We start from the raw sequence: 20440 nt of genomic DNA, 5'->3' as shown, positions 1-20440 counted from the left end.
AGCTGGGAAACTTTGTGTTAACTCATGGAGCTGAGGATATCGTGGATATGCTGACCTCGCTGCGTGGTGTACAGAGCGAGGTCAGCATGATTAATATTCACAATAAAAATATTAGCCGAACATCATGAAGTCTGTATGTGTTTCATAGTGTCGAACAACCTTTGTACAGTTAAAGCCAGCAGTTACTACATGACGGAAACACCAACGTTATCTCTTTTATGTGTTTATACACAGGTCACGCTGATTACTGAACAAAAACCCAAAGATCAGATGTTAAACAGATTTATTTGCTCTCTCTCCTCCTTAAACATGTTTTTAATGTTAGTTATAATTCAGAATTGGCGACTGAAACACGTAGGACACATAAGAACATCAGGAAATAAAACACCGATAAATATAACCTCAGTAAAAGAAGTCAGCGGGGGTTACTACCGGGGCCTGCGCTTTGTCGGTGGGATTGCTTGCGAGGCGAGCGGGTCTATCCCACGCTTTGCCGTGAGACTGGGCAGACATCTCCGAAATCATCGAAACACTTTTGCAAAGAGGCTGTATCTTGACAAACCGACCAGACACATGAAGATTAAACCACTACATTCTCGGCTAAAAAAATATTAAAACGGTATTTGGTAACACACAAACAGGGTTTTTCAAAGCTCAGTTCTGTTAGCTTCCACATGCCGGTTGTTGTGTGCTAGAAACAATGGCCACCAGGCCAAAGCAATGGTTTTGACTCGATCAGCGTTAACCCCGCCCCCTGAGTTTGATGGGTGAGGCTGACAGATAAAATTATTTCATGATGAGAGCCAGGCGCCAGGACTGCCAAAATGAAATAAATAAATATATCATTAAATAATTAATTAAATGTGTCAATAATTAATTAAATGTGTCAATAATTAATTAAATGTGTCAATAATTAATTAAATGTGTCAATAATTAATTAAAATGTGAAATACATAAATAATTAATTAAATGTGTCAATAATTAATTAATTACATATATCATAACTATTTATTTAATTAATTAATTCCAATTTTAATTAATTATTGCCACATTTAATTAATTATTTAATGGTGTATTTAATTAATTCATTATGGCAGTCCTGGCGTTCCATATTTGAAACTGAAACCATTAATTTCATTTTTCAATAACCCGGTTTTATTTGAAATACCACTGAAATGTGTGCTACCTCTTACTGTGAAAGCGTTCTACATTGGTTTGCTGAGTGTAGATGATGCTGGCAGCTCTACAGCAGCAGGCTTCTTTCCTTACTGGCTAACATCCACACTCCTGTACAGAACATGGTTAGCCTATCCTCTGTGGGTAGTTGTGCTAGTTTACGCTGATACAAACTACATACTAGTCAGTGTATGCAGAACCAAACTTTCCTTCTATAACACTGAGCAAGAAGGACTGTGCAATCTGTGGAGCTGCAGTCCTAGCTAGTAGCAAATGGTTGGGTAACATCTTAGAACCAAAGGTGAACTAGTGTTATAGGTATCTATCTGGACTGCGCAGTGAAGGAAACTTAGGCACAGGTTAAAGTCCAAAATAAAGATTTTTTTTATTTAACCCAAAAAACATAATTGGTTAACTCGTGCAAAAAGAATCAAAATCTTGGGCCCATAAAATAGGTCAAAATAACAGAACTCTACTTAAAGTTGACAACACTACTGCTAACTCAAACAAACTGACCTAACTCAACGTGACAAAGGGGAAACTTAAATAGTGGCTGATCAGCCCACAAAAAACACGAGAAGGGGTAAAACACACATACAAAACCTAACTAAACCTAACATAATGAACTCCAATTCCTCCCCATGATCCCGAGTTATGGCATGAACCAATTTGCAGTCTTCCTTTGAAGCTCGCTCCGCCCCTTTTCCACCTCTTGGCTCCTTAATTAAGGGACTGGAACAGCTTCAACTAAGGTAACTCAGAAAACAAAAGATTAATCATACATAACAGTGTAAACTAAAATGTGCGCACTTATTTAAGAATGCAGTGTTATGTGGTGTTGGGGGAAAACTCTGTAAAAGACCCAGGAGAAATAAAGACACAATGAGACAAAGTTACTTTCTTTATCAAACGTGTACACGGGTGAGCTGCTAAGAACAACTCACCCCATGCACAGTGGCTTGGTAATTTTTATAGGGAAGACAGTGAGAACAGGATAAGAAAATACAAAACAAAATAAACTAAACAACTCCATATGTGGCGCTAGTCTCGTCAGCAGAGAGCTGGGAGAAGGCTGTGAGAGATAAAACAATCTAAAACAATATGTCCCAAAACAGTATGTCTTTGCTGAGAAAGTCTAAAAAGATAATTCTAAACTAATCTAACCATAGGCAAAGGGCAGACAAAAGGCATCTTTGTACATTTAAAAGAAGGTAAAGAAACATAGAATCATTTTTCCTGTAACATTCCCTCCTGTTTAACGTATTTTAAATGTATACAACAATTGTCTGTGAAGGTTATTTATTAAGTATCTTAGGCAATTTTTTAATTTCCAAAATCTTCAAAATGTCAGCATAGCAGAAATGGCAGTCATTTGGTCTAAAGAATAAAACAAAAGAAAATAATAAAAAGAAAAACATAGTAAATGAAAATCATAGTAAATGAAATAACAAGTGGAATAAACAAGAAAAAATAATAAAACTAAAACTACAAAAAAATAAAGGATAAAAACCTTATATTTTAAAACGAAAACTTACAAAAAATAAAAGAATGAAAAGTAAAGTGAAAACTTTATATTTTAAAAATGATGAAAACCTAATATGTAAAATGAAAACTTCAAAAAATACAAGGATAAAAACCTTATACTTAAAATGATGCAAACCTTAAATTGAAAACTTTATGTGTAAAATAATGAAAACTTCATATTTAAAATGGAAACTTTATGTTTAAAAATCAAGACTTCAAAGAAATAAAAGCATGAAAACTTTATATTCAAAATGAAAAACTTTGTTTAAAACTCAAGACTTCAGAAAAATAAAAGCATGAAAACTTTATATTCAAAATGAAAAACTTTGTTTAAAACTCAAGACTTCAAAAAAATAAAAGCATGAAAACTTGCATAACCTACTAATGTTTTAATCAGTGCATGATCACTTGACAAGTCATTTTTAATCACCACGTCATTTATTAGCAGTTAGTACAAGTTCTCCTCTAACAGAATTGCAACGGGATGTTGTTCTTCTTGAGGCACGGCAACATAAGCAGTCATTGTAGTTGTTATCATCTTTGAAATCATTACTCTTAGGCATGGCAACACACACAACACTAATATGAGCAGTGCTATCATGATGAGACCTAGAAGAAAAAATGGCTTTGCTACAGCAGCCAGCCATGAACCGCTGAACAGCCAGTCAAGCCAGCCTTGTGCTGTAGCTGCTCCAGGTGTGTGGTCAGTGACATATTTTTGCAGAGTGGTCAAATTCTGCAAAGCTTCATAAATGTCTCCTCCAGTTTCGTATCCATCAGGGATAAAAGTGCAACATGTTTCCCCGATCAGCTTGCAAACTCCTCCTTGTGATGCTGTTAGCAGGTCTAGTGTCAGTCTGTTCTGCAGCACCATCGTTCTGATGGCCTGCTGTTCTCCTGCTAAGGCGGTTCCCAGGGTCTTAGTCAAGTTGATGTGTCGTAGCAGAGCATATCGGTTGATTTCCACATGATCTCGCACCTCGGCAACTCCGATGCCGGGGATCAAGCTCTGTAAGAATTTCACTCCACCTCCCCAGATGCGAAACTCTCCCGGCACTCCAGTGTCCACAGTAATGCCGAAAGAATTGGGGGAGGCGATGTCCACTTCACGTCTCTGCCGGCTGCTTGGATGATGTGCAACACTTTGCATGAAGAAAACGTGATCTGATAATTCCACCAGGGCGCACAGACCTCCCCAACCTTCAGGGAGTGACAGATAAGCCTTGTTGCCACATAGGAAGTACCAGTCAGCCAAAACTCTGGTTCCTCTGCTGCTGGGTGCCGTCCGTGCACATCCTGTCTGGTACTGAGTCTTTGTTTGTAGTGGCATTCGGTAGCTGTAGTCGGAGCGACAGTTTAGGCCCATCAGCGTCGTGTCACTGGCACAGGTGGCGTTGATTGAACAGGCCATACACTTCCTCTCGTTCCTTGGTGGGCAGAAAGTGTATATGGACTTACATAGGTGAGTAGGCAGCTCCCCCACTGCCCGCGAGCCATTGTTCATCACACATACTGGCAGTTGTGATGCGTTCAGTTTGTTCAGTAGAATTACATCAGGCAGTGGGTCTGAGACTTGGGGCCAGGTCAGTAGGTAGGTCTGTCCGGAACAGTTCACATTTGTGAGTGATGATGACCTCCAGGTTGCTTTTGCTGGGATGCTGTAGTTGGCTTTGGACCAAAGAGTACCGTAGCCTGGATGTGTTGCCAGGCCCAACAGACACCAACTGCGATCTTCAGGTATGCTGTACGGCCACAGGCCAGACGTCTGTGAGGATAGGGGCATATGGGTACATGCATAGCAGTCAGTTTTGTTATTCAAGTGAGCTGTAGTGTTCATAAACTGCCACCAGAAGTTAGTGGCGTATCCATGGGGAAACTTGGTGTACTTTCCTTTGTCATACAGTGTCTGCCTTTTCTCCATGTAGCGTGACTTGTTGTCCCTCACGGAAGCAAAGGTGAGGAGCCCGGCCATGGTCAGGGCCGCTGCAGTTGATAAGAGCCACCACGTCATGACGACGGAACACACCCTCCTGTCGCGAGTAGACCCCCCGGCCAGGAAAGCTGACCCCTCCACCGGGCGAGATCACAACAAGCGGGCAAGCCTGCCGTCAGCTGTGTTTAGATGGCTTCACTGACTCGCCTGCAGTGACTCTGATGGACCCAGGATGGTCGTTCCGCAATTTTGCAAGCGGTCGGTGTAGTGAGGAGGACTTGGTATGGCCCCTCCCACCTGGGTGTGCTCCAGTTTTTCCTTTGGAGCACCTTGATCAGAACCCAGTCACCGGGCTTTAGTCTGCAAGACACTGGAGAAACATCATCAGGTTGTTGATTATGTACAACGATCTCTTTGTTTTCTAATAGCTTAGACATCCACTCTGCTAATGTGTGTTCTCTGATTGCTTTGTCTATTGGTTGACTGGTAATGGGCAGTGGAAACGGCCTGCCATGAATGATTTCAAATGGAGTTAGTTTATGGGAGCCTTGTGTTAAGCGCATCCACATTTTCACTAAACCCAAACATTCAGGCCACGGCCTTCCTGTTTCTGCCATGCATTTCCTGAGCCTTTGTTTTATAGTGCCGTTAGTTCTCTCTACAAGGCCTGCGCTCTGAGGGTGATAAGCACAGTGGTGTTTTATGCTGAAACCGAGTGCTTCAGAGACCTTAGTGATGACATCATTTACAAAATGAGTGCCGTTGTCTGACCGTATCAAAGCTGGGATGCCATATGTGGGTATGAAGTGATTGCACAGGCACTTTGCTACTGAAATTGCATCTGCCTTTTTCACTGGATAGATTTCCGGCCACTTTGAGAACACGTCTATAACCACTAGGGCGTATTTTGACCCTTGACATTCGCTTAGTTCAATAAAATCCATATGAATTGTGTGAAAAGGATGAGGCGGAGTTGGAAAACGGCCTCTTTGTGGTCGCAGGTTACCCTGAGCATTATATTTTTGACACGTCATGCACGTTCTGACAAATTGTTTTGCTGAAGTTTCAAAATTTACAGTGTAGAAATGAGAGTTGACAATACTGGTCATTCCCCCCGATGACAAATGCGTACAGCCATGAGTCACTAATGCCGCCATCTTGTGGAGCGATTTTGGCAACACTGGCTTGCCATAACACATCATTAAATCGTTTGTCAGAACTGCACCGTGTTTTAGCCATTTTGCCTGCTCTGCTGTGCTTGCTGCTTTTTGTTCACTTTGCAACACATCCAGTGGAATCTGATGTGTGTTCACTGCCATCAATGTCATGTTTGTTTTTTGTGCCGCCTGTTTTGCGGCTCTGTCAGCAAAATTGTTGCCTGTGGTAATAAAAGAGCCATCAGTTTTGTGTGCTGCACATTTACACAATGCGAGTTGTTGTGGTAAATGTATTACAGTCAGCAGGTGTTGTAAGAGGCTTGCATGCTGGACTGGTTTACCGGTTGATGTAATCATTCCTCTGTTTTGCCAGAGCTTTGCAAAATGATGCACAGCAGAGAAAACATACTGGCTGTCTGTATAAATGTTTATTGGTTTATCTTTGTGGATTTCACATGCACGAATAACAGCTATCAGCTCAGCGCTCTGTGCAGAATATGAAGAAGAAAGTGGTTTTGCTTCTATTATTCTACTGTCTGTGGTTACTGCGTAACCTACACAATTACGGCCTGTGTTGTCTTTAGAGGCCGATCCGTCCACAAAGACATCAGTAAAACCAGCTTGTGGCTCAGCATGGATGTCAGGGCGGGGTTTGGTGTCTTTGTCTAATTCTGCATGGCAGTTGTGCACATCTCCATCAGCTGGTGTGCTCACTAGAGTCCCTGGATTCAGTGTGCCACATTTTTCCAGTGTGATGTGAGACTGTGATAGTAAAATGCCTACATACGATAGCTGTCTGGCATGGGTCAGGTAAGAGAGGTTGGCTTGCAGCAGTATAGATGTGACAGCATGCGGGACCTTGACAACTAGTTTGTGGCCTAAGACAATGTCTGCTGACTTCTTTACTGCCTCTGTGGCCGCTGCACAGCTTTGGACGCAAGTCGGCAGGCCCGAAACTACAGCGTCTAATTTACACGAGTAGAATGCCAAAGGGCGCTGTTTGTCACCAAAAGCCTGTGTCAGAACTGCCTTCATGTAGCCGGCCCCCCCATCAACATGCAGCACGAAAGGCTTGTCATAATCAGGCAGGGCCAGGACTACATTTGTTTGTAAAGCCACCTTTAGGTTAGTAAATGCTGTGTCTGCCTCTACCGTCCACGTTATTGTGTCGCGCAAAGCGAGGTTTTTGCCATAAATCATGTCTTGGAGTGGCTGAACTGTTAGTGCATACTCTGGAATCCAAGCTCTACAGAAATTACACAAACCTAAAAAACTCATCATCTGTTGTTTTGTTTTAGGTTTGGGTGTGTTTTGCACTGCCAGCTTTCTGGTTCCCAGCAGTGTTTTGCCCTGGCCTGTGAGTGTGTGTCCGAGATATGTAACGTTATCACTCCACAGCTGCAGTTTGTGTTTTGAGACTTTGTGGCCCTGTTCAGCCAAATGCTGTAGCACAGCAAGTGTGTTGTCTTTGCACGCCAGCTGTGTGTGTCCAGTTATTAGAATGTCATCTACATACAGCAAGTATTGACCTAGCTGTGGGAGCTTACAGCTAGACATTGACTTCTTCAGTGCTTCTGCATAGAGGGTTGGGCTATTCTGGAAACCCTGGGGCAAACGAGTGTATGTGTACCTCTGACCCTCATAGGTGAAGCCAAACAATGGCTGTGAGTCTGGATGTAGTGGAACTGAGAAAAAGGCGTTTGAAAGGTCGATTACTGAGAACCACTGTTCGTTCGGTGTGACCTGATTTAAAATAGTGTGTGGATTAGCAACCACAGGTGAGATTTGTTCAGTCACTTCGTTTATAGCTCTCAGGTCATGTACTAGACGGTATGCACCCGCGGTCGCTTTTTTAACAGGAAAGATAGGAGTGTTACAGGTGGCTGTCTTTGTTTTTATTAAAATTCCTGCCTTCTCCATGTCTGCTATCACTGGGCGAATGCCATGTCTAGCCTCAGCAGTGAGTGGGTATTGAGATATCAGTGGTCTGTGTTTTGAGAGAGGTTTTACTCTTACTTCATCAGCATTTTTTATAAGGCCTACATCAGCAGGGCCTGTAGACCAGAGAGTTTCAGGCAGCTGAGCTAGTGCTGCCTGGTGTCATTCAGTCAGTTGTGCGTGTGTTTCAGCGGCATCGGCTAGGTGTACAGCGGGCCTGACTGTGACCACCCAACCCAGTGTGTATCGGAAACACCCTGTCCGGCGGCCTTGCAGCCAGCCTTCATGAGTGTCTTCCGTTTTTTCATAAGTGTCTGCTTCAACCCTGGCTAACACATTTCCTAAATCTTTCCAGTCTGAATGATAGTCATGCGCTACAGACACGTGTGGCTTAGGCATGCGGTTCAAAGCCTTCACGGCTGCTGATTGGATTACTGAGCACACTGCATTTCCCGACTTTGTGACATACAGGTGTTGTAAAGTCAAACTCTGTTGTCCTAGCTTCCACACTTGCTTATCGTAAAGTGGGTCTGGACCTGGAGTTTGTTTAAATCTCAACGTGTTGTGATAGTCAGTGGGTTTCTGGAAATAGGATGTTGGGGGTGTATATTTGCGGGCCACATTGTGTAGTTTTGTGAGCTCGGGCAACTCAAGAGTCCAGTAATAATGTGGGACACCGTAGCCTTGAGAGAGACACACATTGCTGCTGTGTGCCGTGTTAATGCTATCTGGCTCTGGTGTGTTGTCATTTAGCATGCATTCAGCAATCATGCCATTCTCTTCCGGTATCACGCCTATCTTGAGTTCTGTCAAAGCGTCTCTTCCTAGTAGGTTTACTGGGCATGACGGGTCATATATGCATTTAATGAAGCACCTGCGGCCACTTTCGGTATGCATTAATTCTAACGGGGCAGTTAGTAGTTGTACAGTGGTGTGGCCTGTGGCTGACTTCACAAGTAATGCATCTCTTGAGTACTGTAAGTTTTTAGGCGGCTGCCTTAGAACCGTTTTACATGCTCCGGTGTCACACAACATTTGGATTGGTTGCCCGTTCACGTGAATTAGCAGCATTGGTTTGTATTCTGACCCTAATAGCAATTGTTCTATGTTAAAAACTTCCCCTCCCTCATCAATGTTCATGTCTTGTGTGTTTTCTAGTCACATGTCGCTGTTCTCCATAGATTCGCCACTGTTTTGCCTGTCATTGTTCCTCCTACTATTATGTGTCTGTGGCTTACTTCTGCACTCTCGTTCAAAGTGACCTCGTTTTCCACAGTTGAAACAGGCATTGTCTCTTTCATATCTGCTGTCTCTGTTTCTGTGTCTGCGGCCTTGCTGTCGATTACCTTGCTTCCCTTTCTGTCTCTGATAGCCTCCCGAAAATGCAAGGAAACCTGTCTCTGAATCTATGGTGAAGACGTCAGCCTTATTTTTCTGTTTGTGCACTTTTGTGGCGTGTTCAGCATGTAACAGGGCATCTGGCAGGTTGCCAGTGTTCATTGTGACCCAATGTTTCTCTACATGTGCTCTGATTGGTGTGAGCAGGCCATTTAGAAACGCATTTTTTAATTGCTGCTGGAATGGCGTTGCATCGCCATCAGCATAATCTAAACCTGAATGCTGCCTAAAAACTGGGCGCAGGCGGTCTAAAAAGTCTGATGCAGTTTCATTTTCTTTCTGTTTCACCTCTCCTATTTTATTGTAGTTTGGCTTGGGGGCCAGCTGTAGTTTCACACGTTCATAGAAATTATGTAGTTGGCCTTCTAATTCAGGGTCACCTGCACGCAGGGGTTGTGGTCCGTTGCCGACCACTAAAGAATCTAAAGGATTATTAATTGCCCCCCCAGTGAAAGAGCCTTTCACTGAGCCAAACTTTAAACCTAAAAGATCTTGAAGTACCTGGTACATTTCATGACCGTTTAAATACCACTGATTCCTAATTGCTTCAACTGCTCTCTTCCATGTGTCAAAACCGTCATGCAGGGGCGGGACATCTTTAAGGACATTTTTGCGATCCTCATGTGACCATGGTCTAAACACAAGAATTGTGGGGTGTGCGTCTTGATGCCCCATAGGCCCAATCGGCTGACCATATCTGGGGTTAGGTGAACTTATTAATGGAAATACTCCTGGGGGGCTTGGGGGGTCAGGCCATATTTCCCTGCCTACATGATCTTCCCCTATATCTGCTTCAGGTGCATGTGTTAATGACATTTTAGCTAAATCTGCCTGCACTGAACCGTAAGGGTTACTCACAGCTGCATCTTTGTCTGTTTGCTTGGGAGTTGATGCAGAGGCAGTAACATAGGGGGGAGGGGCTGCAGCCGTTGCTTCAGGCACTTCACAGCTTTGCTTTTGTTTTTTATTCTGTCTCTTTTCTCTATTCTCAGCACGTCTCTGTTGCTCTTTTTTCCATGCATCTAGGAAAGTTAATTCATTTGTGCGTTTTCCTTTCTTTCTAAGATTTGTGGTTGCACTTATTTCCTTTAATAAGCTATCTTTGAGCTGTGTTAAAGCTGCGGGGCTGCACGTACCCTCCCACCCAGGACATGACGTCTTTTTAGGATTACGCCATCTCCTTGCGCTGATTTTTCCTGCACCTGGATATTTATTTTCTATCCACTGTTCGTCATTAATGAACTTTTGTGTATACTGCCCATTATTGGCAACAGGTTTAGAGGTTTTATTCCCCATTTTTCAATTTTTATTATTTAGTGTATCTTACTTATGTATTTATTTAGTTATTTATTTTTATTTATTTATTTATACACTGGCAATACAGCTGCTATCCACCTTCGCTGGTATGAGGAATGAGAGTGGTTGCTCACACGCCCTTCTACTTTCGGACTATTTCCAAAAGCGGTGTGAACTTTACGAGGCGGAACTCGACCGTTCTCCCAAACCACCAGCACTTCAGCGAACAGCAGTGAAAGAAAAACACAGTAGGAGCGGCTCAGTCTCTTATTGGACCGTGAAAAGTCAGCTTGCTCCGTTAGTTACAACAATACACACATACATTCACATTCACACTTATTCGCGCGATCGGAACCCTTATAATAAGGGGAGCTGCCAGTCTTTCTGTAGACGAGCTACTTATTCCCTTGACCCAGCTGGGGGAGCTACTCAGAGCTCCAAACCTAACCCACAAGAGTGGGGAGCTTCCAGTCGACGAGCTCCAAGCTACCAGCCGACGAGCTACTTTAAACCCACAGAAGTGGGGAGCTTCCAGTCTCGACGAGCTACTTTCGCTATTTTAAATTCCCTGAATTTAAAATACGATTTTACGCAAGATTGTGTCAGTGTGTCTGTATCTACCTGGTCGGTGTCGCCGGGTCTGGTCCACCTCGATCGGGCCCCACCACCGTGGGTCGCTTTCTAAGAACGTTGGCCAAGACTCGAATTTAACGCCCTTGGTCTTTGACCACACACCTAGTATGTGGGCTGTCGACAGACGAGCAACGTGGACTGGTCACGGAGATGGGACACGATGGAGGCGATCCGGCTCGAAGGACCAAGAAATGTTGGGGGAAAACTCTGTAAAAGACCCAGGAGAAATAAAGACACAATGAGACAAAGTTACTTTCTTTATCAAACGTGTACACGGGTGAGCTGCTAAGAACAACTCACCCCATGCACAGTGGCTTGGTAATTTTTATAGGGAAGACAGTGAGAACAGGATAAGAAAATACAAAACAAAATAAAATAAACAACTCCATATGTGGCGCTAGTCTCGTCAGCAGAGAGCTGGGAGAAGGCTGTGAGAGATAAAACAATCTAAAACAATATGTCCCAAAACAGTATGTCTTTGCTGAGAAAGTCTAAAAAGATAATTCTAAACTAATCTAACCATAGGCAAAGGGCAGACAAAAGGCATCTTTGTACATTTAAAAGAAGGTAAAGAAACATAGAATCATTTTTCCTGTAACATGTGGATATGTGAATTAATTCAAAACCAAAACCAGTTATTTATTGTCCTGTAAATTAATTCCTATATTTAAAGACAGACAAATGTGAATGCAATGTTATGTATAAGCCTCTACACTAACATGGTGGATATTACCACTGTGTGGCTATAAGGGCAGCCATCACAGGCGGGGACAAAAAAAACCTGAACAAACATCAAAATCGTGTTTGTTCCTGTGCGCTTTTCCTACAATAAATGCTCAAACTTTTGATGAGTTGTGATAAGGACATTTATTACTTGCTTTACTGAACTTTTTACTCTTATTCATTACTTTTATTTTATTGCCTTAATGGACAACAGCCCTGTGGTAAAGTGCAAACTGCATCCAGGACAGAAATGACATCATTATGCTGCTAACACAACTTTGGTTCTTGACCCCGTACCAGCTGATCTCCCACAGACAGTGATGAGCAGTCAGGCTTATATCATTGTAGCCTCCACTTCTACACGTATATCTTTATACAGTGGCGATCACAGTGAGGCTTCTCAGATGGTTCTAGTCCCAATGCATTGGAGGTCATGTTTCAGAGTATCATGAAAGTAATGTAATGAGTAGTGTAATAAATTGTTTTCTTTAGTGAGTAATTAATAAGTAATGTACTGCATTACTTTTCAGAAAAGTAACATATTTTTGCAGTACTTTTTTTTTTTTTTTTTTCTATGTTTGTCTTGTGTTGCTGTTGTCTCACTGTTGGTAAATTACTTTACTTGCTCTTAATTTGTGAAGCACTTTGACTGACATTGTTGTTTTTAAATGTGCTATATGAATAAATTTTGATTTGATTTGAACTCTGCTGGGACTCCAAGGGATCCAAAAATGTCAAATTACTGTATACCAAAGATTGACTAGTCAGTGGCATCACCCGAGTCATGAGAGTGTCTCCCTCACAAAAATCAAAACTGCCCTTTTTGTCGTCTGGGGCTGGGCGCTCATGTATGTACCGGCTCACTTCTGGTGGCCGATTGGCGGGGCCTGGCGCCTGTGGCCCGGCTGGGCCCCTTCCGGGGGGTGTGATGCCCTCAGGCCTCTGGCCTCTGGGCCTGAAGCTTGGTCCTCTCTGGCACAGCTGGCTGCCGGCAGAGCCCGCAGGCACGCCACTGCAACCCCCTCTGGCCTCTGCTCTGTAGCTGCTGGGTGACCTCTCGTTTGGGGCTCTACTGCTAGCTAGTTTATTGTGATGGTGCTGTTTTTTACTTTGTTGCTCTTTTTGTTGTTTGCTTTCTCTTCTGTTTTTTTTTTTTCTCCATACAGGTGATCCAGGTGTTTTGTTTGTTTTTCTTTCTTTCTTCCCCCCTTTCTCACCGTCTCTTCTCCCCTTTGGTTTTCTTTCTCTCCCTCTCTTTCTTTCATTCTTTCTCCCGGTCCTATCCTCCCAGTCATGTCTGTCCCGTTTGTAGCAACCGAAAATAAAATAAATTCATAATTATAATAAAGGTCAATCAAATGGACCAATATGGCAAGGCCATGATGATCCACTTGGTAAAAGAAATCCACTTGGCATCTTTCTTGGCCTTAAGACAACAATTCTGATGGCTAAAGATCCAAACGGGACACAAAAAACCCCGCCCTTTTTGAAACCCGGCAACGAGCGAATTGGCTGCACAAAAAACAACACCGTCGTCCCAGAATCTGACAAAAACTCATACACGGTATAATGGGATATTCGCCCGTGTTGCTATAACGACCCTGCGCACATTAGGTGGTACTCTATTGAAATGGAAAACAAGTTCAGCCAATCTAAGTACTAATGGAAAGGGGCTATGAGAGAAGCCAGAGCAAGGGATGATGGTTGTGCTAGACTGATGTTTTTGTATGACTAAGAGGCTCCATTTGAAAATGTAAGACTTGAAGGTGTTTGCAGCACCTGAAAGGTTGTAGCGTTGCAAAAAATCAATTGACTTCATTTCTGCTATCTGGATGATAAGGTCTGGCTGGCCTTTAGTTTCTGACAGACAGAAGGAAATTGACACACAATGGCATGACCTCAGTACCTAGCTAGGATTAACATTATCAGAAGATTACGATTTCTTAGCAGCTGTGCGGTGGTGTTGAAGCCAGGACTGGAGCCGCAAATAAATTAGACTTCAAGCCACTGATCAGGCATGATCTCTTCCTGTCAGACTCTAAGGAATGATTAACATGCTATTCACACACCTTCATATGTCCAAATCAGAGATGAAACATCTAATTAATCATCTGACTGACAGGAAGTGAATTGGCACCTAATTCGAAGTCAGATTTTTTTCAGAAACTACCACAGCCATTTCATTCAGCCTCCCATAAGAGAATGTTTTTCTTTTTCACATTATGAACTCTTTGGGTTATTTATGATCTTGATTAAACTTGCGGCATCTAAAAATAAATGACAGATTCACAGTTGATAAATAACAGTTGGTTACAGCTCTAACCAAAATCGTATTTTGAAGGTGTAATGTAATATTTATTATCTACAGCTCTAAGTTATCTCTCAGTGAACAACCTGACCCTTAGCGCCAATATCTTGATAGTGTGGCATGAAAAGCATATATTTATATCGTTCTTTGCCCCTTTAGAGATCTTCTAGCTGTGAAGCTTTGAAATTCAACATTTGTTTTAGATAACATTCTGACTAATTTAAAATTATTGTTCTAGAAATTGAATTGCGCAGTCTTACACTACAGGCTACATTCACAAAGACGTTCCTACAGAACATCACACACCACCACGGATACATCAGGGCAATTTGGAGTTCAGTATCCTGTCCAAGAATATATTGACATTCAGACTGGAATTCAAGCCGTGACTCAAACCCCTGACCTTCCACTAGAGGATGACTCACTCTGTGCCTGGAATAACAGTTGTTTACACAGAATTAAACGGTGTCTTGAGACCTTTGTGTTTCTCGGGCTATTAATGAACTTTTTAAAAATGTATGTATGCATATATGTATTTATTTATTGGTGTGTATTTGTCATCATCTTGCGGCCGCTGAAACCAAGCAGTAACCTATGGACCTGAAAAATGAAGCCAGTACACAAGGACCAAAAAGTAGGGGTGCAACGATATTCGTATCGATATTGAACCGTTCGATACAGTGCTTTCGGTTCGGTACGCATATGTATCGAACAATACAACATTTGTAATTTATTTTATCAATTTTCCTTGTGACGATGCTGTCTGTGTTGAGCGCTCAGTGAATCTGCATTCGACTACTCCGCCTAGGCTCGACAGTGCAGCCTAGGCGGAGTAGTCGAATGCAGATTCACTGAGCGCTCAACACAGACAGCATAGTCAGAAGGAAGAGCGCAGGGCAAGCTAGCGAGACAGAAGTTAAGCTCTCCTTGTAACAGGCAAATTGAACCTCATTCAGATCTGGCGTTTGGAATTATTTTGGTTTTCATGTGACGTATGACCCTGAAGGTAAGCGAGTCATGGACTAAAGTAAAACAGTATGTTGGATGTGCCATGCAATGCTCAATTACATTGGTGTGAACTAGTGTGTTAGCGCAGTTAGCTCGTTAACGTGTTGGCCGTCTAGCCCCATGCACGGAGCGATCGGCGGTAGCTCGTTAACGGAGATTTGCCGTGTTGTGGCGTTAAGGTCATTTCAACGAGATTAACCTGAAAGCACTAGTGGGAACACAACGAATATGACTGCACATTTACGCCGACATCATCCTAGTGCAAAGACAAATACAACAAGCATGCTACTAACTTTAGCCGAGTCATTTAGACAGCTGTTAGCACATGATTCTCCTTATGCTGCTGAGAATATAGCCCAGAAGAAGCGGATAGTATAGCTTTTATTTTGGAAAGAGCCATTTCTCTGTAATAAACTCTCTTTTCCAAAGATGAGTGATTCCTCAATCAGATACAGGGCTCGCAATATCGCTAGCCCGACGTCCCGGAGCTAGCGATTTTTTCAGTCGGGCTACCAAAATCTATCTCTTCCCTGCCCATCGGGCTATTGTAGGAAAAATATATGTCAATGCTTTTGCATTCTTTCAGAAATGTAGCTGGGTAATTATGTCATTGGCATCGGTGAGCCACTGTCAATATGTGACATATTGAAGTCGCGTTTGAATTTGCGCTTGTTTTTTGCTTTCACTTTGCAATCGTGTGAACTGTGTATAGAGAGCGACAGCACTGATCTGTGAGTGATGATAATTTGTGCACCAATTCCTCTGACATCGTCTTATTAATCGTTAGCTTACTATGCAAACATGACAAGTGAAATCTCCCGCAGCAAGCTTAAACATGTGAGAGGTTGATCGCGCAGAGAATCGCTGAGCTTATGTGAGTGCATGTGTAAAAGCATTTCAGTTCTGCTGAGCCAAATAAGACAGGTCAGGGTGAAGAAGTGACAGCCAAAGAAAAGCTTACCACAAAACGGAGAAGTTATGACAAATCAGACTATAAGGCAAAAAGAAAGTGCAGCTTTATGGTTTCATGGACAAAAGAATTTCTGTGGCTGCAATATGATGAGCTAAATAACCAGGGCTGCACATAAGTGGTCCACAGGTGCGCATTCGCTGTCAAAATAAAAAACACGCACAAGGGTTAGGGTTAAATTTAAAAACTGTACTTTTGAGTTAAAATATATATTTATAATTTTAATAAATGACAAATAAAAAATGCATGAACATTTTTTTTGTATCGAAAAAATATCGAACCGTGACACCAAAGTATCGAACCGAACCGAACCGTGAATTTTGTGTATCGTTGCACCCCTACCAAAAAGGGCATTTTCTTCTAATGGCCACTTGAGGCTAACTCCAAAATTGAGTCGATAGCCATAGACTTCAGAGCAGGGTTTTAATAGTTTTGCAATTTTCATTAGTTTTTATTTTTATTTAGTTTTGACTTCATATTTTCAATTTTATATCAGTTTTAATTAGTTTTTACCAATTGTTTGCTAGTTTAATTTAGTTTTTATTTTTTTGAAAATCCTTAGTTTCAGTTTAGTTTTGATTAGTTTCAGTTATAGTTTTAATTGTGTTTGCAATAATTAAGTGTAACAAAATCCCAGTTTCATCATATCAGTCATGCTCTTCTGGGCCCTATTTCAGGAAGCCGGTTTAGAAAACTCAGAGTGAAAAACGATACTCGGGGTTGAGTAACCCCGAACTGTCCAACTCGGAATATTCGGTTTCAGAAAGGCTGATAACAATTAGTTCAATCAACGCGGAGTTGCTTTAACCCCAAATTAAGCGCGCGCACGAGGATACATAAAGCCCTGATTAGTGGAGCACAGATTAAGCGAGTCACCATGGAGACGGAGGGAAAGAAGGCGCGGTCAATGTATTTTACAGCGCTTGAGGCCGAAGTTCTGATGGCAGCATATGCCGATAACATGCAAATTCCGCGGAAAAAAAGTAAAGCAGCCTCAGCTGCAAAAGAAAGGGAGCATGCATGGCAAAACATAGCCGACAGAGTCAATGCGTGAGTGTTAATTTAAACACTGATCTAGGGATTTCCACCCATTTAACACGTTATTTTATTATTTTTTATTTTATTTTTTATTTTATACATTTTATTTTGTGATGTGATGTGAGCGCGGGTGCAACCCAACAGGCCCCAAACGTTCCTGGCAGCAAGTAAAAATGAAATATAAAAATATAGTCCAAACAGGTAAGGTGTAATTGTATTATGAGCCATAGTGCTTGGTCTGTTTGTCCGATGTAAATCAATTGCAGTTAGAGGCTACATTAATTTTCTTTCTGTAAGCACTAATTGGAATTATCTGAGCACATTACAAGTACATATTTGCTTACTCTGTATGCTCAAATGTGACCCGTTATAGCCAACAGAAAAAAAGCAGAGGCCCGAAAAACAGGTGATGGTCCTCCACCACCACCACTCACAGAGGCTGAGCAGTTGGCTTCCACATTTGTGATAATGTTGGCAGCATCACATATGATCTTCACAGTGCAGAGAACACAAATTAGCATCCATTACTATAATGAAATAATTTGTTAGTTTGAAATGCTACAGGGAACTATGTACCTGTACATTGATGCTGTGGAAAGACTTCCTGTTCACATAGTCTCCTTCATTTACTGAAGGAGCAATGATTGGAATGTGAGTGCCATCTATACAGCCAATCACGCCTGGGAACCGTGAGAATAAATGTAAAATTTAAGTAGTAGTTCAAGTATCACCACATCATGTATTAAGTTTTGTTCATCCTGCTACCTGCAATTTTGTGGCATCCCTCTTTGATAAATCTTGTGGGTCTATGACCGGGGAACACCACAAACGAGTACAGGAGACGTTTCAGTGCAACTAACATTCTTGACTGCCCGACAGACGGTAGCCTTGGAAACGTGCTCAGCGTCACCAATATTATACAGAAAGCTCCCGTTTGCAAAAAACCGAAGTGCAATACAAATAATATGTACAGAACTGAGAGAATGTCCGCGATGTGTCACATGAGCAATATTAGGCCTGAGGATTTTATTCAAATAAATTATAGATTGTGCTGAAAAACGGTAACGTTCACACAGGAAATCATCAGGAAATGATCAAATGTCCAAACGCGCTCTAATCACTCTCTCCCGGCGGAGAGCTCTGCGGAGAATTTGGGCTTCAACATCTACTGGCTCTTCAAGGAAGAGGCACGCCATGTCTGACACTTCCTACAGTCAGGTTTCTGACAAAGAGGCGGAGAAGGTCGGGTTTAGTTGAAGTAAACCTGCTAGGGGGCAGGTTAGCTTCACGGAGTGTGTCGTCATAGTAACTCACTCAGAATTAATCTAAACTCGCTTTGTGAAACCGAAAACCCAGAGTTTTCGTTAACTCAGGGTATACTTACTCAGAGTTTGCACTAAACCGGCTTCCTGAAATAGGGCCCTGCTTATCCTTGGGTATGTTGCTATTCCAGCTACCATACCCTGCACCCTGCACAGGTCGCCTGTCTGTCGCAGGGCTAACACGCAGAGACAGACAACTCACATTCCCACCTATGGGTTCTTTAAATAAATAAATAAATTAGTGCAGATGAACAACCATTGATACCAGGCAACTATAAAATTTATATCTTGGCCCCAATGAGACTATTAACTCTTGCAGCACCGGGTGTTCGTAATTTTGGTTCAAGTGAATTGATAAACTTTTTGAAGGCAATTGACTCACACAGTTATGTAGATATCCCCGTCCTGTTGTCTCGGGATGCATCACGCTGCCTTGCCTGGGGTTAGCTTCTGTTTTCTGGGGATGAGGGTTGAGTGTGCTCCCTTCTCAAGGTAAGCTAGGTTAGCCTTCTTGTGTGAACTTTTCAAGTGCACTTTAAGGTTTGTGGGATTTTTTTTCCCTTTAGAAATGTCCCTTATAATTTGTCTCTTTCCACTACAAGACACTTGCTTTATCCAAAACACAGTCATATTCAAAGTAATCCCAAATTGGATTCTGGCGCTTTCTCCCGACTTTTCCTGACATGATTCTGCGCGTGGACGGAGCAGCAACACAGACGACTCGACTAACGTACTTGCCACCTGCTGGCATAATGAGACACAGCAAGAAAAAAATCTGGAAACTAAACTTCATTTTCACCCTTGACTATTGTATGACACACACACATCTACGAAAACTAAACACATTTTTGCTATAAATTCAGTTAATTTTAGTTAGTATTGTGAACACTCATTACAGTTTTAGTTAGTTTTACTTTTTTTGTTTTTGTTTTTATTTTTATTTCCGTTAACGAAAATGTTTTTTCACTTCTAGTTTTCGTTATTTCGTTAGTTTTCGTTAACGATAATAACCTTGCTTCAGAGCCTGACCGATACTACAAATATGTATCGATACATATGTGTAGTTATTTATTTCCTCACTCTGCCTGACTTTGCACAGACCAGCTGGTTGTTGTGGTAGTGTTGTCTGACAAATAACATGGTCTGCTCTGTGGTAGATGTTTGTGCTGTGGTTTTGGTCAGTGAAATTGGTGTACTAGTCTATTAGCAGCTGTACGTCTCTGTATGTTATGTAGTTTGTGGATCCTGCACATATTCATTACCTTATTAGTCAGAACTCCACAATCTCACCCAGATATGGTCACTTCTTGATGTATACATTATTTTCAAAATGAATATGATCCACCTTGCCTCTTCAGTAATTTTCTCCACAGGAAGAATTTTATCAATTCAAAATCAAGTTGCTCTCATGGATCTTTTATAGAGGAACGCATTTGTGCTTTAAAGACCTTTTCCACAGTGACAAAGTGTAGGCTCACCACTAGATGGCAATGTTTATCCATAGGATCACAACTTCTTTTTGCCCTCATAACTTCACACCACACACAGCATTCATGAGCACATCAGGCTAATCTCTATAGTAACTGCATAGACATCAGACATTTGCAGTGAACGGGCACAATCAAAGCAGCACCTGTACAAAGACTGTGCTGCCTCCCAGGCTTCAGATAAACCAGGCTCAAATGCTCAGTTTCCCCCGTGCCTCCGTCCGCCAATTATACAATACAGAGCAGGTGTTTCTTTTATTCTGTCCGCTCCTTGTAGATCACAACTGCAGGTTGTCTACACCTTTTCTTTTTAATCTTGTGGCTTGTTTAATCATTATGATTAAAATATATATCTGTTTATGTGTTTGTTTATTACCTTCTTGAGCCATATGGGGCATCCACAAAGGATGAGATTGTCGTAACCAGACTCTGTGAAATGTCAGTAACTTGCTGCAATCTGAAATAAAGTGAACTGATGCCGATTTAAACTCTTTCCAACTTTGGAACCTGGCTGAGGTCCAGGTGTGTA

General features: G+C 42.0%; 2 protein-coding genes across 2 annotated transcripts in view; one reads left to right on the top strand and one right to left on the bottom strand.

The window, feature by feature from the left end:
- The window catches only part of tm2d2 (TM2 domain containing 2), a 29110-nt gene that overhangs the window by 7390 nt on the left and 1280 nt on the right, over window positions 1-20440 (top strand). The gene's annotated exons all lie outside the window — the stretch shown is intronic.
- On the bottom strand, window positions 2065-5969 carry LOC146696530 (uncharacterized). Its single transcript, XM_085474645.1, has one exon. The coding sequence runs from the start codon at window positions 4709-4711 to the stop codon at window positions 3149-3151; it is 1563 nt and encodes a 520-aa protein (XP_085330771.1). The 5' UTR covers window positions 4712-5969; the 3' UTR covers window positions 2065-3148.

Source organism: Copadichromis virginalis, linkage group LG12 (assembly GCF_057382275.1).
Source record: "Copadichromis virginalis isolate Kocher_CV1m ecotype Utaka linkage group LG12, C_Virginalis_male_GT1.1, whole genome shotgun sequence".
Lineage (NCBI taxonomy): Eukaryota > Metazoa > Chordata > Actinopteri > Cichliformes > Cichlidae > Copadichromis > Copadichromis virginalis.
Note: the sequence above shows the minus strand (reverse complement) of the source record. Positions and strands in the feature narration are given on the sequence as shown.